This window comes from Medicago truncatula, chromosome 2, assembly GCF_003473485.1.
Source record: "Medicago truncatula cultivar Jemalong A17 chromosome 2, MtrunA17r5.0-ANR, whole genome shotgun sequence".
NCBI classification, from domain to species: domain Eukaryota; kingdom Viridiplantae; phylum Streptophyta; class Magnoliopsida; order Fabales; family Fabaceae; genus Medicago; species Medicago truncatula.
The window spans coordinates 50,519,116-50,536,066 of NC_053043.1; the positions used below are offsets into that span (position 1 = coordinate 50,519,116).

Genomic DNA, 16,951 nt, shown 5'->3' on the forward strand with positions numbered 1-16,951 from the left:
CGGAGAATAAAATGAAAATTCAAAGCTAACTTATCACCTTTTTCTCCCATAAACATGTACTTACTCATGTGACATAGGACAAAAAATGGGACAAGTTTTGGCCTCAAAATGATGAAGTATATGTTTGGTGAATGGAAAAATCACGATACAAAGTCAGGAGAAGCTACAAATGGTATCTTTACAATTTCACAGTGAAGAGAGTCTAAGCAGAAAAAGAATAATATGGAAGAGAGAGGAAGAAGATGGAAACATCAAGGATTTTTAATTTTAAACTTTGTAATTTAGTGATTTTTAATTTCATCCCTATGTAATTTTTCGTTTTTGATTTTGGTCCCTGTAATCTTTCCTGGAAGGACACATAAGCCTGTTTTGCAACGTCAAACAATGCCACGTCAGCCACCGTTAGACACATCAGCGTTTTTTTAACAGAAGTTAACGTTAGGGACTAAAACCAAAAAGTTAACAACTTACAAGGTTTGTTTTAGAACAAAAAAAGATACAGAGACGAAAACAAAAAACACGCAAACTTACAGAAACCTTTTACATATTTAAACCTTTCGAATTTAAAATTTGGAAGCTATATTGTGAGTTAGTGATAATAAGAGACCAAAAATGCATTCATGACTTCTAGAAATCTCCTGTTCTTATGGTTTTGAAGTAAAAGTTCATTAGAAATGAGACAATAATTATCCAATAGCTTTATTCACAAATTAAAAACAATCATCCGTGTTGAGAAAGAATAGTTGAACCCAACACATAGAATAATAAAAAATGAGAGAAATATTTTTTTTAACAAAAATTGATTACAAAGTGCGTAAAATACACTTTGTGTAGTCATTCTAATTTCTATGATAGCTAATATTACAATCTAGCAAATCTCTGACTATATCTAACAATCCCAAAAGTTCCTCTAGAGCATCCATTTGAGGTGATTATTACATCTAAATAAAGAGCATATTCGGTCACAATTTCTAGGGGCCAAGTTTCACAATACAGCCATGAGCCAACATGCATATTATTTGATTAATTTCCATGTTGTTTTTTCATGGAAATCATTCCATATTGAACCTAACAAGATTGAGATCGTGATATGCTTCGGTTGTTGTGACTTATTCAAGCACAAACACACATCTTAACAATCAATGTTCATCACACAGATAACTAACCAAATCAAGTGGTGAAAGTCTAATGTAATGATTTTTATATAATTTTTTTTATGAACATGTGGCCATAGTTTATTCATTATGACCCTTTGGCCATAGAGTTAAGTGACCATCATTTCAATAATTCATAATTGAAATTATGATTTGTTTCTTCGTTGAATTAAATTGCATTGCATGTTAAATTGTTATTGGTTTTGTACGTAGTATTTATGTTTCTTGTTTGATTTTTCTTTGAACGTGTAAAACCTTACACTTTTTGTAATGACTCTCTATTTATGTATGTATGAATGCAGATATGAAGAGCTTTAAAACACCTTTCAAGGGTATTGTAGATGATTTTAGGGGAAGAGCAGTACACTATAAAGATGATTGGATTTCTGGTCTCACTTCTGGAACCGGGTAAGCTTCTTTTATATATAAATTTATTCATGTTTGTATGTATGTATATATGTATGTATGTATTTTTCACCAAAAAAATTCATGCATGTGTGTTCATGGTTTGAAATTGTCAGTTACTTTGAGAATTTTAATATTGCGACGTTGGCAAATGCAGTTGATACGGCCACAGTTGCCGTTGTAGAGACGTTTAAAACCTCTACACTGCCGCCACAATGCAATTGTAGACCGTGATTTAGAACTATGTGTATAATCATGTAATGTAATGTAACGTAACGATAATAATATTAATGTAATGACAGGATATTGGCACCGACTATGTATATTTTCTTTGCTTCTGCTCTACCTGTTATTGCCTTCGGCGCGCAGCTCAGTAGGGAAACAGGTTGGTTCATTCTTTCTTGATCATTATGTCCTTTCACTCTGACCTAATGCACTCACTCTATGCATAACTTTTGGTATTAAGATTGAACAATTTCTTGCTTGTATTTTGTAGATGGAAGCTTAAGCACTGTGGAAACACTGGCTTCTACAGCCATTTGTGGAATCATACACTCCATTTTTGGTGGACAACCTCTCCTAATACTAGGAGTGGCAGAACCCACTATCCTTATGTACACATATTTGTACAATTATGCCAAAAATAAGGAAGGTTTGGGAAGAGAACTCTTTTTGGCTTGGGTAGGATGGTAAGTATAACATTTCCTACATAACCCAACTTAATTAAGTGCTTATAGCATAACTAATTATGTATAAGCTATTTCTATAACAAAAGATTTTCATATAATTAGCTATAAGTTGTTTTCATAAGCTCTCCCAAGTGCTTATGTAATTAGATAGACTAAATTAAGTCAATCAAAACAGGCTTGAATTTCATGTTTTAATCATTTTCTAATGGATGTTATTAACATTTCAGGGTTTGTGTATGGACTGCTCTATTGCTATTTCTTTTAGCAATATTCAATGCTGCCATTATCATCAACAGATTTACAAGAATTGCTGGCGAGCTTTTTGGCATGTTGATTACAGTCTTATTCATTCAAGAAGCTATTGATGAGTCATTTATATGTTATTTTAATATGCTTTTTAGTTTAGATTTTATATAATTTTATATTAGTATTATTTCCTTTTTAGGATAGTTTACTTTAAAATGCAATTTATTATATTTCAGGAAAGAATATTTGATGGAGAGAGTCTTGGAGCAAAAGAAAGGGATTTGGAGCAGATTGGACACAAAAACATGAAGATTGGGAAGCAAAATATATCTCCCACAAGTCAGAAGCTTGGCACGGCCCGTGCTAGCCTTGGCACGGCCGTGCCACCCTCCAGATGCCTTTTGCTGCTTTTGCTTTGACTCCAAGCTATTCTATTTTGGCGCACAATCTACCGAGGAATATTCTAGGAATATACTTGCTTAGATTTTAAGTCAATTGTGTACTATAAATAGAGTAGCTAGCCATCACTAATATTCATCTTTACTTGGAATACAATAAGTGACATTTGCTTTTCTAAATAAAGTTCTTTTCCTTTATTTCTTTGTCTTTTACTTTCATGCTTTCTCTCTTCTCCCCCATGTCTACGATGAACATGAGTGAGTAGACTTCTTCTTGTCTTGGGATTGTTGGATAAGTCTAAATGACATAATCCTAATCAAACCAAGCCCTAAGCCTTAATCTTATGTAACCCTAATTTCTTATATGAATTCACCGTCTTAACATGGATTAACCATTATCAAACTGTGGAAACGAAAGTGGAGGGTTTGATAATTGTTCGTCCATTATTCCAAATATCAATTCATAAAACGAAAGTGGAGCGAAATAGGATTGCAAAGTCAGCGAAATAGGCTTTGCAATCTTTGAGACATATAGTTTCGATCTTCACGGGAACTAATAACAATCAAGTCAGCGAAATAGGCTTGGTTGTTAGAGGAACCAAAATCCAATAGTAATCAAGTCAGCGAAATAGGCTTGGTTGCTAGAGGAACTTAAGAGAAACTGTCTTGAGAAATTAGGTCTAACATAACATTATAAGCTTATGGTTTTGGTTTGAGAAGGACTTGTTATTTAGATGAAACCAACGATCCCAAGGCTCTTTTATTATATTGTTTTTAACCGTTTAAAAACCCCCAATTTACAACCTCTTCTCTCTTCTAATCATTTCTAAAGGTTAACTAAATTAAACTACTCCCTGTCGGAACGATACTCTTTATTACTACTTCGGTAAGACCGTGCACTTGCGGTTTTATGTCATCAAGTTTTTGGCGCCGCTGCCGGGGAGTAAACTAATTTAATTAACTCTTTCTTAGTGATTAGAAGTCTCTTCTCTTTTCTCTTCCTCTTCTCTTCTAATTTTCTTTCTTTTTGTTTTTACCACTAACTTCTTGGGTTCTCGGTTTCTTATGCGAAGAAGTAAAAGTCTCGGAGAATTTATTCCTGAGATCGAAAGGTTTTTGCATAAGAAAAAGAGAGAGGCACAAAATAATACCGCTATGGCTGAACGTACTCTCAAAGAGTATGCTACTCCTTCAACGGAAGAGCCACAAGCTATTATCGTGTACCCAACGGTTGCGGGTAATAACTTCGAAATCAAGCCTGCACTACTCAATTTAGTGCAGCAAAACCAGTTTTCTGGATCACCCACTGAGGATCCAAATCTCCATATTTCTTGCTTCCTTAGACTCAGTGGCACCATTAAAGAGAACCAAGAAGCCGTAAGACTTCATCTCTTTCCCTTTTCCTTAAGGGATAGAGCTAGCGCTTGGTTCCATTCCCTAGAAGTTGTAACGCCCTCTCTAATTATTTGATTATTTTAAATGAGTTTAGAATATACTTATATGATTTATGTGATTTATATGATTTATTTTGATGAGTGATATTTTGTTGTGTTATATGTTGGTATTTATTATATAATATATATGTTATTTGATTTGGAAATATATATGTTATTTGATTTGGAAATATATATGTTATGTTGTTTCGAAATATGTATGTTATTTGTTATAGAAATTATAAATATATATTGTAATAGAATATTGAGACTTGTAGGACAAAATTGGATATAAGAGAAAAATAAGTAGGTGAAGGATTTTTATAAAAGGGAAGAGCTAGAATATTTTGCAACATAATCTGAAATATTTTGATAGGCAATATAATATATTTTAGTGCATGCTTTGAACTATATTTTGATACTTAATAATATATTTATGTACTGAATAATATATTTTTATACTAAATATGATATATTTTGGTAGGCTATCTAATATATTTTAGTGCTTGATCTGAAATATATATTTTGATACTCAATAATATATATTTATGTACTGAATAACATATTTATGTATTGAATAATATATTTTTGTACTCAATATGATATATTTTGGTACTCAATTGAGATATTTTTGTACTAAATGAATTACTTGTTCCCAAAGTTTCTCACTTATTAGTTGTAAATTATCTCTATAAATAGAGAACTCACACAGTGCATTCTACACACCGAAATTCACAGTTGATGCTTCCTGTGCTTTTCTTCTCTTCTCCCTCTTTTGACTTGTGTTGACGAGTCTTTCTTCTTTTTCTACTCCTTTCTGTCCCTTCGGAATTAAAAGTGTTCTTAAGACTATAATCCCTCTTATGTTTAATGTCCTTTTAAAGAAGAGAAAGCGGTATAGTTCTTCGTCCATCAATCCAAGGTAAGGGTGAGACTAACTTTGCAATTCTATTAAGTATATGAATCAATGGTTAGGTTTAACATGATGTAGGATGAGTTTTTGAGGAATTGAAAAGTATGTTAAAATTGTAGAATTAATGAATAAACGGTGGAAACTTGTTAAAAAGATGTAGAAACTGTCCTTAGACCTTAGATAATGATTAAAATGATTTGATGATATTTATAATGTTATATAATTAGATATATATTGCATGAATTATGTTTGATGATTAAGATGTTGATGACGTGCATTTGTAATTGTTATATATGATAATTATCATTATTGATTGATGTTATTTTGTTGTTGTGATGAATATGATTTACTTTGATGATATGATTAATGAGAAAATATTATATACTGTGAATTAATGATTAAATGCATTACTTGAAATATTATTGATATATATTGCATGAATTATGTTTGATGATTGATATGTGGATGACGTGCATTTGTAATTGTTATATATGATAATTATCATTATTGATTGATGTTATTTTGTTGTTGTGATGAATATGATTTACTTTGATGATATGATTAATGAGAAAATATTATATACTGTGAATTAATGATTAAATGCATTACTTGAAATATTATTGATATATATTGCATGAATTATGTTTGATGATTGATATGTGGATGACGTGCATTTGTAATTGTTATTTATGATAATTATCATTATTGATTGATGTTATTTTGTTGTTGTGATGAATATGATTTACTTTGATGATATGATTAATGAGAAAATATTATATACTATGAATTAATGATTAAATGCATTACTTGAAATATTATTGAATGATCAAGATGTTGAAATGAATTGTTATTTAACTAAGTTGCAAGAATATGAATAAGTTGATGACGTTTAGCTCCAAATTATTGGATGCATGATAATATGTTGATTACGATGATTACGGTGTTTTGTTGTTAAGAGTATGCATAGCATTTCATTGAGCTTTGTCCTCACCACGTTTAGGAGCTTTGTCCTCCGCACGATTAGGAGCTTTGTCCTCCGCACGTTTTAGGAGCTTTGTCCTCCGCACGATAAAAGTATATTAATACTTATGATGACAATTGGTACCACATGCATATAAGTTTCTAAGTTGCATTGTCGCATTTGTCGAGTCAAGGTCGTTGTTGATGAATTATCATCCATGAGTTGTTAAGTTGTCGATGAATTATCATCTATGGGTCGTCGAGTTGTCTTCTACCTATGTGTTGTTAAAGAAGTACCTACGAAGATTATACGATGTTTATGATGTGAATTATATGATGCTGACTAAGATGTTGCTATGTTGTTTAACATGTTGATTACGATATTGTTACGTTGCTATGTTGTTTAAGATATTGATTATGATATTGCTATGTTGTTTAACATGTTGATTACGATATTGTTATGTTGCTATGTTGTTTAACATGTTGATTATGATATTGTTACGTTGCTATGTTATTTAAGATAATGATTATGATATTGTTATGTTGCTATGTTGTTTAAGATGTTGATTATGATATTGTTATGTTGCTATGTTGTTTAACGTGTTGATTATGATATTGTTACGTTGCTATGTTATTTAAGATAATGATTATGATATTGTTATGTTGCTATGTTGTTTAACATGTTGATTATGATATTGTTACGTTGCTATGTTATTTAAGATAATGATTATGATATTGTTATGTTGCTATGTTATTTAAGATAATGATTATGATATTGTTATGTTGCTATGTTGTTTAAGATGTTGATTATGATATTGTTAAGTTGTTATGATGGTGTATATAATTGTTACTATTAAGTGATGGATATGGTGTACTATATATGATTAATTATTATTAAGTGAATGCTCTGAATATGTTGTTGTTATGTTTTCATAAGATGATGAATACGTTGTTGTTATATTATTATAAAGTGATGAATATGTTGTTCCATATATGATTAATTATTATTAAGTGAATATTATGTTATGTTATTGATGATGATCGAACTTTGTGATTACTTGGTAATTGTTTATCAAAGATGCTATTGTTTAAGATGATTATGTTTAAGATGTTTATGTTAAAGATTTATGATGTTAATTATGGTGTTAGTACGTGTTGTTATATTAATATAAAATGATAGATATGTTGTTGTTATATATTATAAGATGATGATTACATGATATTATCTATGAGTTGTTAAATGTACTTGATGATGTTTATGTTAAGTTGATAAGTTCTTTTATTCATGAAATGATAATGAGATGTTTGATGAATAATTATTATTATGAATTAATGATGTTGTTATGTTGTATATGAATTAATTAAAGATGTTGTTATGTTATATATGAACTATGAGTATGATGTGATGATCTATGTTGTTATGATTTGGTTAATACGTGTTATATGATTATGTTATAATGTGGTGAATATGAAGTAAATGATAATTAGAAGTTGGTTGGACTATTAAGAATTATACGTGAAGAATTATTATTACTAATAGAAGAAGTTATTCGTGTTGTTAAATATAATTATTGAATTATATGCTTGATATTATTGTTTTGTGAAATCTCACCCCTTCTGCTTGAAAATGTTGCTCTTCGAATGAGTAACTTGCAGGTGATCGAGTTTAAGTTGCTGTTGTGACTGGATTAGCTCTCATGTGTGTCTTTAGGTGCTCTGATACGTAACGGGATGGGAATTTTAATGTTGTCTTTCTATTCCTTACGTATTGTTTTTAAGAAGATTTATGACTATGTTTTAGATTGGATTATATGAGATAATTATGAAGAGACCTTCGTGCCAAAGACTGTTTTGATTATTGAATAATGTCCGCTGCGAAGTATTAAAGACTTTTTAGTTATTGAATTTTAAAGGATAAATAGTTATTTATTCAGTTTATGATTTTAAGAAAAGAAGTGTGACATTCCGTTTTTGTTAATTACTCTGATTAAATAAATGAAATTTTCATGTTGGGAAAACGGGGTGTTACAGAAGTCGGTTCCATTACTTCATGGGACGATATGAGGCGAGCATTCCTCGCCCGATTCTTTCCCCCATCCAAAACAGCTAAGCTTAGAGACCAAATTACGCGTTTCAATCAAAAAGATGGGGAATCTCTCTATGAGGCGTGGGAGCGTTTCAAGGAAATGCTTAGACTTTGTCCCCACCATGGCCTAGAGAAGTGGCTTATAGTCCACACGTTTTATAATGGCTTGACTTATACCACTAAAATGTCTGTTGATGCAGCTGCAGGTGGAGCTCTAATGAACAAAAACTACACGGAGGCTTACGCTTTGATTGAGGACATGGCTCAAAATCACTATCAATGGACCAACGAAAGAGCCGTCACCACTCCTACTCCCTCTAAGAAAGAGGCAGGTATATACGAAGTCTCTGAATATAACCACCTTGCTGCTAAAGTTGAGGCATTAACACAAAAAATAGAAAAACTTAATGTTAATACTGCCTCACCTTCTCCTGCATCCCCTACTTGTGAAGTCTGTGGTATAACTGGTCATACAGGTGTTGATTGTCAGTTAGGTAGTGCTGCCAATATTGAGCAACTAAATTACGCTCAATACAACCAAGGAATGAGGCCAAATCAAAATTTTTACAAAAATCCTCAAGGTTCCTATGGGCAAACAGCACAACCTGGCTATACAAACAACCAGAGAGTGGCTCAGAAATCTAGTTTGGAAATAATGTTGGAAAATTGCATGATGAATCAAAATAAACAACTTCAAGAGTTAAAAAACCAAACATGATCTCTAAACGACTCTCTCTCCAAGCTCAATACCAAGGTTGATTCCATCGCCACACACACCAAAATGCTTGAGACCCAAATCTCCCAAGTGGCCCAGCAAGTGGCCACCTCTTCTCAAACACCGGGAGTCTTTCCCGGTCAACATGAAACAAACCCCAAAGCCCATGTCAACGCTATTTTTCTAGGGGGTAGTAAGATATAAGAGACTGTTACTAAAGCTAAAAATGTCAAGAAGAAGAGTGTCAGGTGTCTAGGTAAGAATGGTGTGATAAAAAGTGAGAAACCGCTTGATAAGAACAAAGCCCCAACACCTCTAAGGCCTACTAAGCTCAACTCGGAGGCTCAATTCACTAAACTCTTTAACATAATTCGAAAGATTTGCGTTAAAATCCCCTATGCTGAAGCCTTGTCTCGTATGCCTCTATACGCCAAGCTTTTAAAAGAAATTTTTTCAAAGAAAAAGGCTATAGATGAAAATGAAACAGTAGCTTTGACAAGGGACACTAGTACAATCATCAAGAAGCCACCTACTAAGCTTAGAGATCCCGGAAGTTTTGCCATCCCTTGTATGATAGGGAATGAATCCTTAAACCATGCCTTATGTGACTTAGGAGCTAGTGTTAGTCTGTTGCCCCTACCCCTCTTTACAAGGCTGGGGTTGGGCAAGCTAAAACCTACCGACACAACATTGAAATTAGCCGATCGTTCTGATATACAACCTGTCGGATATGTCGAGGACGTCCCCGTTAAAATAGAAGGGATGGAAGTCCCAACTGATTTCATGGTACTTGACATAGATGAGGAAAATGCATGCCCTATAATCTTAGGACGACCCTTTCTCGCCACTGCGGGTGCTATAGTAGATGTTCAAAACGGTAGGATTGTTTTTCAAGTGAGTGATGAGTTGATAGGATTTGAGTTGGAGAATTATATGAAAGGTCCCGCCCTCTACTCTTGCAATATGATTAAAGGTCATAAAGTGAAAGAACGCTTATTAGCGCCATCTACACAACATGACCTCTTTGATCCATTCTAAGGACACTTTCTTTTAACGTCAAGCTAATGACTATAAAGAAGCGCTTCGTGGGAGGCAACCCACGTATTTAACTGCTTTCGTTTTTGTTTTTTAAGTTATTTTGTAGGTAATCGTCCGAAGGTGATTCAAGCAAAACAAGAAAAATTTTGAGGCCACTATCCAGAACCTTGGCACGGCCCGTGCTCACACTGGCACGGCCGTGCCAGACCATACACATCCAAAACTAGCCAAAGCTCCAGTATGTTGGCACGGCCCGTGCTAAGGTTGGCACGGCCGTGCCCGACTACAGGTAAGGATAAACCCACCTTTTCATCTTCTTCTTCCCTCATTCTCTACCACAAACTCTCTCTCCATTTACACTTCTCTCAAAAAACCTCCATAACCATAGATACTCAAAGCTTCTATATCTACCCCAAAACTTCACCATTTCACATAATTTCTTCACCCAATAAATCACAAACCCATTTCAATCATAACCTATCAATCAAAAACACCTTTCCTCCATCCCTCCCAAAAATCACCAAATTCGTAGCCCCTATAAACCTACCCAAAAACCCACAAATTCTTCATCAATTCACCCAATCCAACTCCTAACACTTACTCAAACCACAACCCCATCACCCAACCAACCTTTTCTACCAAAAACATTTCCAAAAAAACCAACCCTCACCCAAAACACAAACGGTCACCCAAGGTTCCGGCTAAATGGCATCTAGGAAAGGTGGAGCAAGCTCTTCTGGAGGACCACAACAAAAGAAGAAAACTCAAGCCAAGAATCATGGAATAATCTTCAAGGACACCAAGCAAAGGGACAGGTATAAAATTCTTCTCTCTAAACCTTTGCATCCTTGTCGATATCCAGATCCTTATACTTTGAGTGTGCTAGGACTAAGGGATAATGTGTTTAGCTTACTAGGAAATTTAGGATAGGTTGATATGCTTAGACCTATGAAGGGCTTCGAAAATTTCACTTATGAATTCTTAAGTTCTATTGAATTTACGAAGGATAAGGTGAACTTTGACAACCCCGATCATAGAGTTTCCTTCCGACTTTTGAATATGGATTATGAGATGTCTCTTGAAAATTTCTGTTTAGAGATGGACTTTGCAAATGCGGGGTTCATTCATGACTCTTGGAATCCAAATTTAAAGTCGGAACACTATGACCCCGCTCTCTTTTGGAAACGCATTACCGGGTTAAGGCAATACAATCCTCGCAATAACAAGGCTAGTAACATTCACAACCCCGTGCTTCGATACCTCCAGAGAGTCATGGCTTGTACAATTTGGGGTAGAAAAGAAGTAGGAACAACTAGGACGGATGAACTTTTTATGCTTTGGGCAATGCTTAATAACAATCCCGTTAATACTTGTTTCTACCTACTTGACTACCTTTCCTCCGTAGGAGCTAGACCTGATAATAGAGCTGAGATAGTAGTCGGTGGTATCATTACCTTCATCGCTAGAAAGTTTGGAGTAAGTGAAGAAGATGGGATAAATCCAATTGAGGGCAACAATAGACTTAATATTGAAACCCTTGTTGCTATGAACTTCATTAAGATTCACCCACCCATGACTTATGCACTTCAACTTCGCATACCACTTTTGTTTTTACTTCCTAACCCATCTCGGACTAACCCCGAGGTGGAGGAAAATTTGTTGTATGTTGGTGATGGATTACAGGTACATGAAGAGCATAATCAAGGTGACGAAGAGGGTTCTCACATGCACCATGAAGAAGAGCCCCATGACCATAATGACAACAATGAAAGATGGGCATGGATGCAAACCGAGGTACAAAGGATAAGCACCGAGCAACAAAGGCAAGGTGTTGAATTATCTGGGCTAAGAAATGATGTCCTACGGGGCAACCGCATATCCGAAGAAAATAACCAAATGCTTCGGAACATGATGCAACATTTACACCTTCAGGGCCCTCCCTATGGACCTCAATAAAAATGTGAGTTTTCCTCTTCCTCTTTTTCACCTTATCTCTTTCATCTCTATCTCACTCTTCTACCTCTCCTTCTCTTTTATTTTTCTTTTATCTTGAATCATTGAGGACAATGCTTCTCCTAAGTGTGGGGGGAGCCTAATAAAGTGTCAGTAGTCGTAGTGTTTCCAAACTCCCTTGAACTTTATTCTTTTGTTCTGTTTTATTGGAAAAGGCATAGTGAAGTAGCTAATTTTTATTGAAAAAAATCATGACACAAAAATTTTCATTGTCTCCTCTTATTTTGTTGATTCTTGTACATGAAAGCAAACTCTTGTGTTTTAAGTCTTCTTGATATAACCACATCTTGTTTTAAAGTGAATAAAATTCTCCAATGAGAAAAACACAAAGTTGCTTCCCTTGAGTAAATGTATGAATAGGTATTTTAAGGAAACACATTCTAATCTTAGTGGTGCATTAACCTTTAAAAATTCTCAAAGCGCCAGTAGTATAAGTGAGTATAAGGGAGATCATAAAAAGCCAAAAAGCCAAACAATTCCAAGGTCTCATCACTGAATCTAGATTGGGGAAGGAGGTAGGCCCTCCGACTTCCTACGTGAAGGTGATTGTTATCTTGAGAAAAACTTTAAAAAGCATTGTTGAAACTAGATTGGGGAAGGAGGTAGGCCCTCCGACTTCCTACGTGAAGACGATGTTTTAAGGAATATCATTGAATCTAGATTGGGGAAGGGGGTAGGCCCTCTGACCTCCTACGTGAAAATGTTGCTCCTTAAATAAAGAACTTAAAATGTGCATATGGCAAAAGAACAAAGATTCTCAAAAACTCCCATCTCTCTTATATGAATTGTAGAAGGAATTTTTCTTGGTTAGTTTAGTGCTAGGATTAGACCATGTTTCCTCATTATACCTATCTTATACAGGAGCAAGAAAAGGGTTGGACTTCACACACACACTCACTTGAAACTTGATTGCTGGGTAGAATAAAGATTTCAAGAAATACTTGAGTTTGTGATTAGTGTACATTTTGGGATTTAAGCCCTTGAGGAGACATGTGCTTTAATTAATTGTCATTTGATTTAAACTATTGATGCTACTATGTTTATGCCTTTTGCTTGAGGACAAGCAAATATTCAAGTATGGGGGAGTTTGATGAGTCATTTATATGTTATTTTAATATGCTTTTTAGTTTAGATTTTATATAATTTTATATTAGTATTATTTCCTTTTTAGGATAGTTTACTTTAAAATGCAATTTATTATATTTCAGGAAAGAATATTTGATGGAGAGAGTCTTGGAGCAAAAGAAAGGGATTTGGAGCAGATTGGACACAAAAACATGAAGATTGGGAAGCAAAATATATCTCCCACAAGTCAGAAGCTTGGCACGGCCGTGCCACCCTCCAGATGCCTTTTGCTGCTTTTGCTTTGACTCCAAGCTATTCTATTTTGGCGCACAATCTACCGAGGAATATTCTAGGAATATACTTGCTTAGATTTTAAGTCAATTGTGTACTATAAATAGAGTAGCTAGCCATCACTAATATTCATCTTTACTTGGAATACAATAAGTGACATTTGCTTTTCTAAATAAAGTTCTTTTCCTTTATTTCTTTGTCTTTTACTTTCATGCTTTCTCTCTTCTCCCCCATGTCTACGATGAACATGAGTGAGTAGACTTCTTCTTGTCTTGGGATTGTTGGATAAGTCTAAATGACATAATCCTAATCAAACCAAGCCCTAAGCCTTAATCTTATGTAACCCTAATTTCTTATCTGAATTCACCGTCTTAACATGGATTAACCATTATCAAACTGTGGAAACGAAAGTGGAGGGTTTGATAATTGTTCGTCCATTATTCCAAATATCAATTCATAAAACGAAAGTGGAGCTTTGATATTCGAACAAGTGAATTCAGACAAGGATTGCAAAGTCAGCGAAATAGGCTTTGCAATCTTTGAGACATATAGTTTCGATCTTCAAGGGAACTAATAACAATCAAGTCAGCGAAATAGGCTTGGTTGTTAGAGGAACCAAAATCCAATAGTAATCAAGTCAGCGAAATAGGCTTGGTTGCTAGAGGAACTTAAGAGAAACTGTCTTGAGAAATTAGGTCTAACATAACATTATAAGCTTATGGTTTTGGTTTGAGAAGGACTTGTTATTTAGATGAAACCAACGATCCCAAGGCTCTTTTATTATATTGTTTTTAACCGTTTAAAAACCCCCAATTTACAACCTCTTCTCTCTTCTAATCATTTCTAAAGGTTAACTAAATTAAACTACTCCCTGTCAGAACGATACTCTTTATTACTACTTCGGTAAGACCGTGCACTTGCGGTTTTATCTCATCAGCTATCAAGGTTAGTTTTTGATATATTAGTTTGTTTTTGGTGGTATCAACTATCAAATGAAACATGAATTTGGCATAACACATAAGAAAAAGACTTTGATATATTATTGTATTGAATCTTTAGGGAATGGTAAGTGAGTTTGAAGTTCCTAAAGAGGGGGATCCAACATTGGATAAATACCAATTTCATTGGTTGTATGCAAATGGATTGCTAGGAATTATATTCACTTTTTGCCTTCTCTATACTTCTTTGAAAAGCAGAAGAGCAAGGTCATGGTTATATGGAACAGGTTTGTCATGAAAACTCTTGGTGATAATTTGAGGCTTTGAGCCATCATTAGTGGATTTGGATTCAGCCACATCTTGGACTGCCCATATTTTAATTTCTTTTAAAAATATCGAACTTGAAGTATCGACTGTCCAATTTTGATCCGACAGTCCAGATGTGGCCATCTATATGCAGTCATGAGGTTGCGACTGCACACAACCCGGATCAATCATTACCATGGTTGGAGTAAGGAATCTGACATTGTTTGTTTATTGAGAAGGTTGGTTGAGAAGTTTCATTGCAGACTATGGAGTACCATTCTTGGTAGTGGTGTGGACAGCTTTATCATTTACAGTAGTAGCAAGTAAAGTACCTTCTGGAGTTCCAAGAAGACTCGTTGCACCTTTGGCTTGGGAATCTGCATCATTACATCACTGGACAGTAATCAAAGTAAAACAACTTATAGCTTATTGAAAACCATTGGACTTTATTATATCTTTTGTTTGATAAATATCTTACACATAAGCGCTTTAACTAAGTTGTTTATCCAAACATGACGTAGTTTTGGAAGTTACTAACATAATTTCTACTGCAGGATATGGGGAAGGTTTCTCTGGAACATATTTTTGCTGCTTTTGTTCCAGCCTTAATGGTAGCAGGGCTTTACTTCTTTGACCATAGTGTTGCATCCCAACTGGCGCAACAAAAGGAATTCAATCTCAAGAAATCTTCGGCATATCACTATGACATATTGTTACTAGGTTTCATGGTATATATTTATATTTTATATATGATATCTTGTATGGAGTTGTTTAATTGTCACTCACATTAATGATACCAACCGAACTAATGCTTTTCTTTGAATCAAACTTTTAGACTTTGCTTTGTGGACTAATTGGTTTGCCTCCTTCAAATGGAGTTCTGCCTCAATCCCCTATGCACACCAAGAGTCTGGCTGTTCTCAAGAAACAGGTGTGTAAATGAGTATCGATACTTGTAATTTTGTATTGAGTAACAAGATTGAATTTGATAGCAAGGGTTTGTTTGGATTGACTTATTTGAGCTTATATATTGGTATAAGCACTTGTGAGACAGTTTGAGAGAGATTATGAAAACAAGTTATGACATACAAATAAGCTGTTTTCTGCTTACTTTCATAAGCTCTCAAGGTTACATGGTATTTGAAAATAATCTGACTTCATCTTTCTTTTTAGATAAAATTTATATGATAAGTGATTATGTTGTAAACTCTTAATTAAGTTGTTTATATACACAAAGCCTGAATATGGTGATTCATTTTCCTTTGAATGGTAGTTGATCCGGAGAAAGATGGTTAAAAGTGCCAATGAAAGCATAGGGAAGAAAGCTAGCAACTCTGAAATATATGGAATGATGCAAGCATTGTGTATAGAAATGGATAATGATCCTAATGTAAGCCTACGCCTTCTGATCCTCTTATCCTTTTGCCAATAAATATATTCAGCAATTGATTTATGTTTTTTATTATATGTTCATATTATATTCTGATCTTTGCCCTGTCCTATAAAATTCTTGCTCCGAACCTGCTATCATGGAGATCAAACACGACACGAATAATAACTAAATTACTAATTGTTCCTGAACATGGTTCTGCAGAATCATTCAGTGGTAAAAGAACTAGAGGATTTGAAAGATTTTGTCCTAAATGGTGAAGATAAAGGAGACAACAATAAGAGCACATTTGATCCTGAGAAACACATTGATACATATTTGCCTGTAAGAGTAAAGGAGCAAAGAGTGAGCAACCTTTTACAATCACTCTTTGTTGGAGTAGCAGTGTTTGCTATGCCTGCCATAAAAATGATACCAACTTCAGTTTTGTGGGGATACTTTGCTTACATGGCTATTGATAGTCTTCCAGGGAATCAGTTTTGGGAAAGGATATTGCTTCTTTTTGTAAGACCTAGTAAATGGTACAAGTAAGTGAAAGTTACTTTGATTTCACCATTTTAACAAAATAGACATGAAGCATTGAAATAGACACAAACACCGAACACGACATTCACACATCGGATACCGGACACATCTTTATTCTGAAGTGTCGAAAGGGAGGTTCCAACGGATATATGGATAGCACTGAGCACTTGTCTCTCTTTACTAGAGTTGACAAAGTACAAGTGTACAACCACTACCTCCACTACTCTGCTTTTGTCTACGCTACAAGACAAGACAACAACCTTGCCTGCAGAATGTGCGCCTTCAAGATGGGAATGAATTTGAAGCTTATTCTTCAAAGGACTACACCCAAATCAGGCAAAGGACTACTGGTGGATGATTAAAGGATTTCAAACGACTCTTTGAAC

General features: G+C 34.4%; 2 protein-coding genes and 1 non-coding gene across 3 annotated transcripts; 2 read left to right on the forward strand and 1 right to left on the reverse strand.

Annotated features, from left to right (window-relative positions):
- Positions 1–1,059: 1,059 nt before the first annotated feature.
- On the forward strand, positions 1,060–8,767 carry LOC120578422 (boron transporter 4-like). The gene is made up of 6 exons (XM_039831143.1): positions 1,060–1,190; positions 1,457–1,562; positions 1,862–1,944; positions 2,056–2,248; positions 2,476–2,616; positions 8,761–8,767. Exons 2-6 carry the CDS (start codon positions 1,459–1,461, stop codon positions 8,765–8,767), a joined length of 528 nt encoding a protein of 175 aa, XP_039687077.1. The 5' UTR covers positions 1,060–1,190; positions 1,457–1,458.
- On the reverse strand, positions 8,307–8,413 carry LOC120578748 (small nucleolar RNA R71). Its single transcript, XR_005644559.1, has one exon. It is a non-coding gene; the product is annotated as a small nucleolar RNA R71 (small nucleolar RNA).
- Positions 8,768–14,439: 5,672 nt separating the features above from the next.
- LOC120578423 (boron transporter 4) lies at positions 14,440–16,571 on the forward strand. Its single transcript, XM_039831144.1, has 6 exons — positions 14,440–14,631; positions 14,890–15,059; positions 15,205–15,378; positions 15,486–15,581; positions 15,924–16,040; positions 16,245–16,571. The coding sequence occupies exons 1-6, from the start codon at positions 14,469–14,471 to the stop codon at positions 16,569–16,571; spliced, it is 1,047 nt and encodes a 348-aa protein (XP_039687078.1). The 5' UTR covers positions 14,440–14,468.
- Positions 16,572–16,951: the final 380 nt, after the last annotated feature.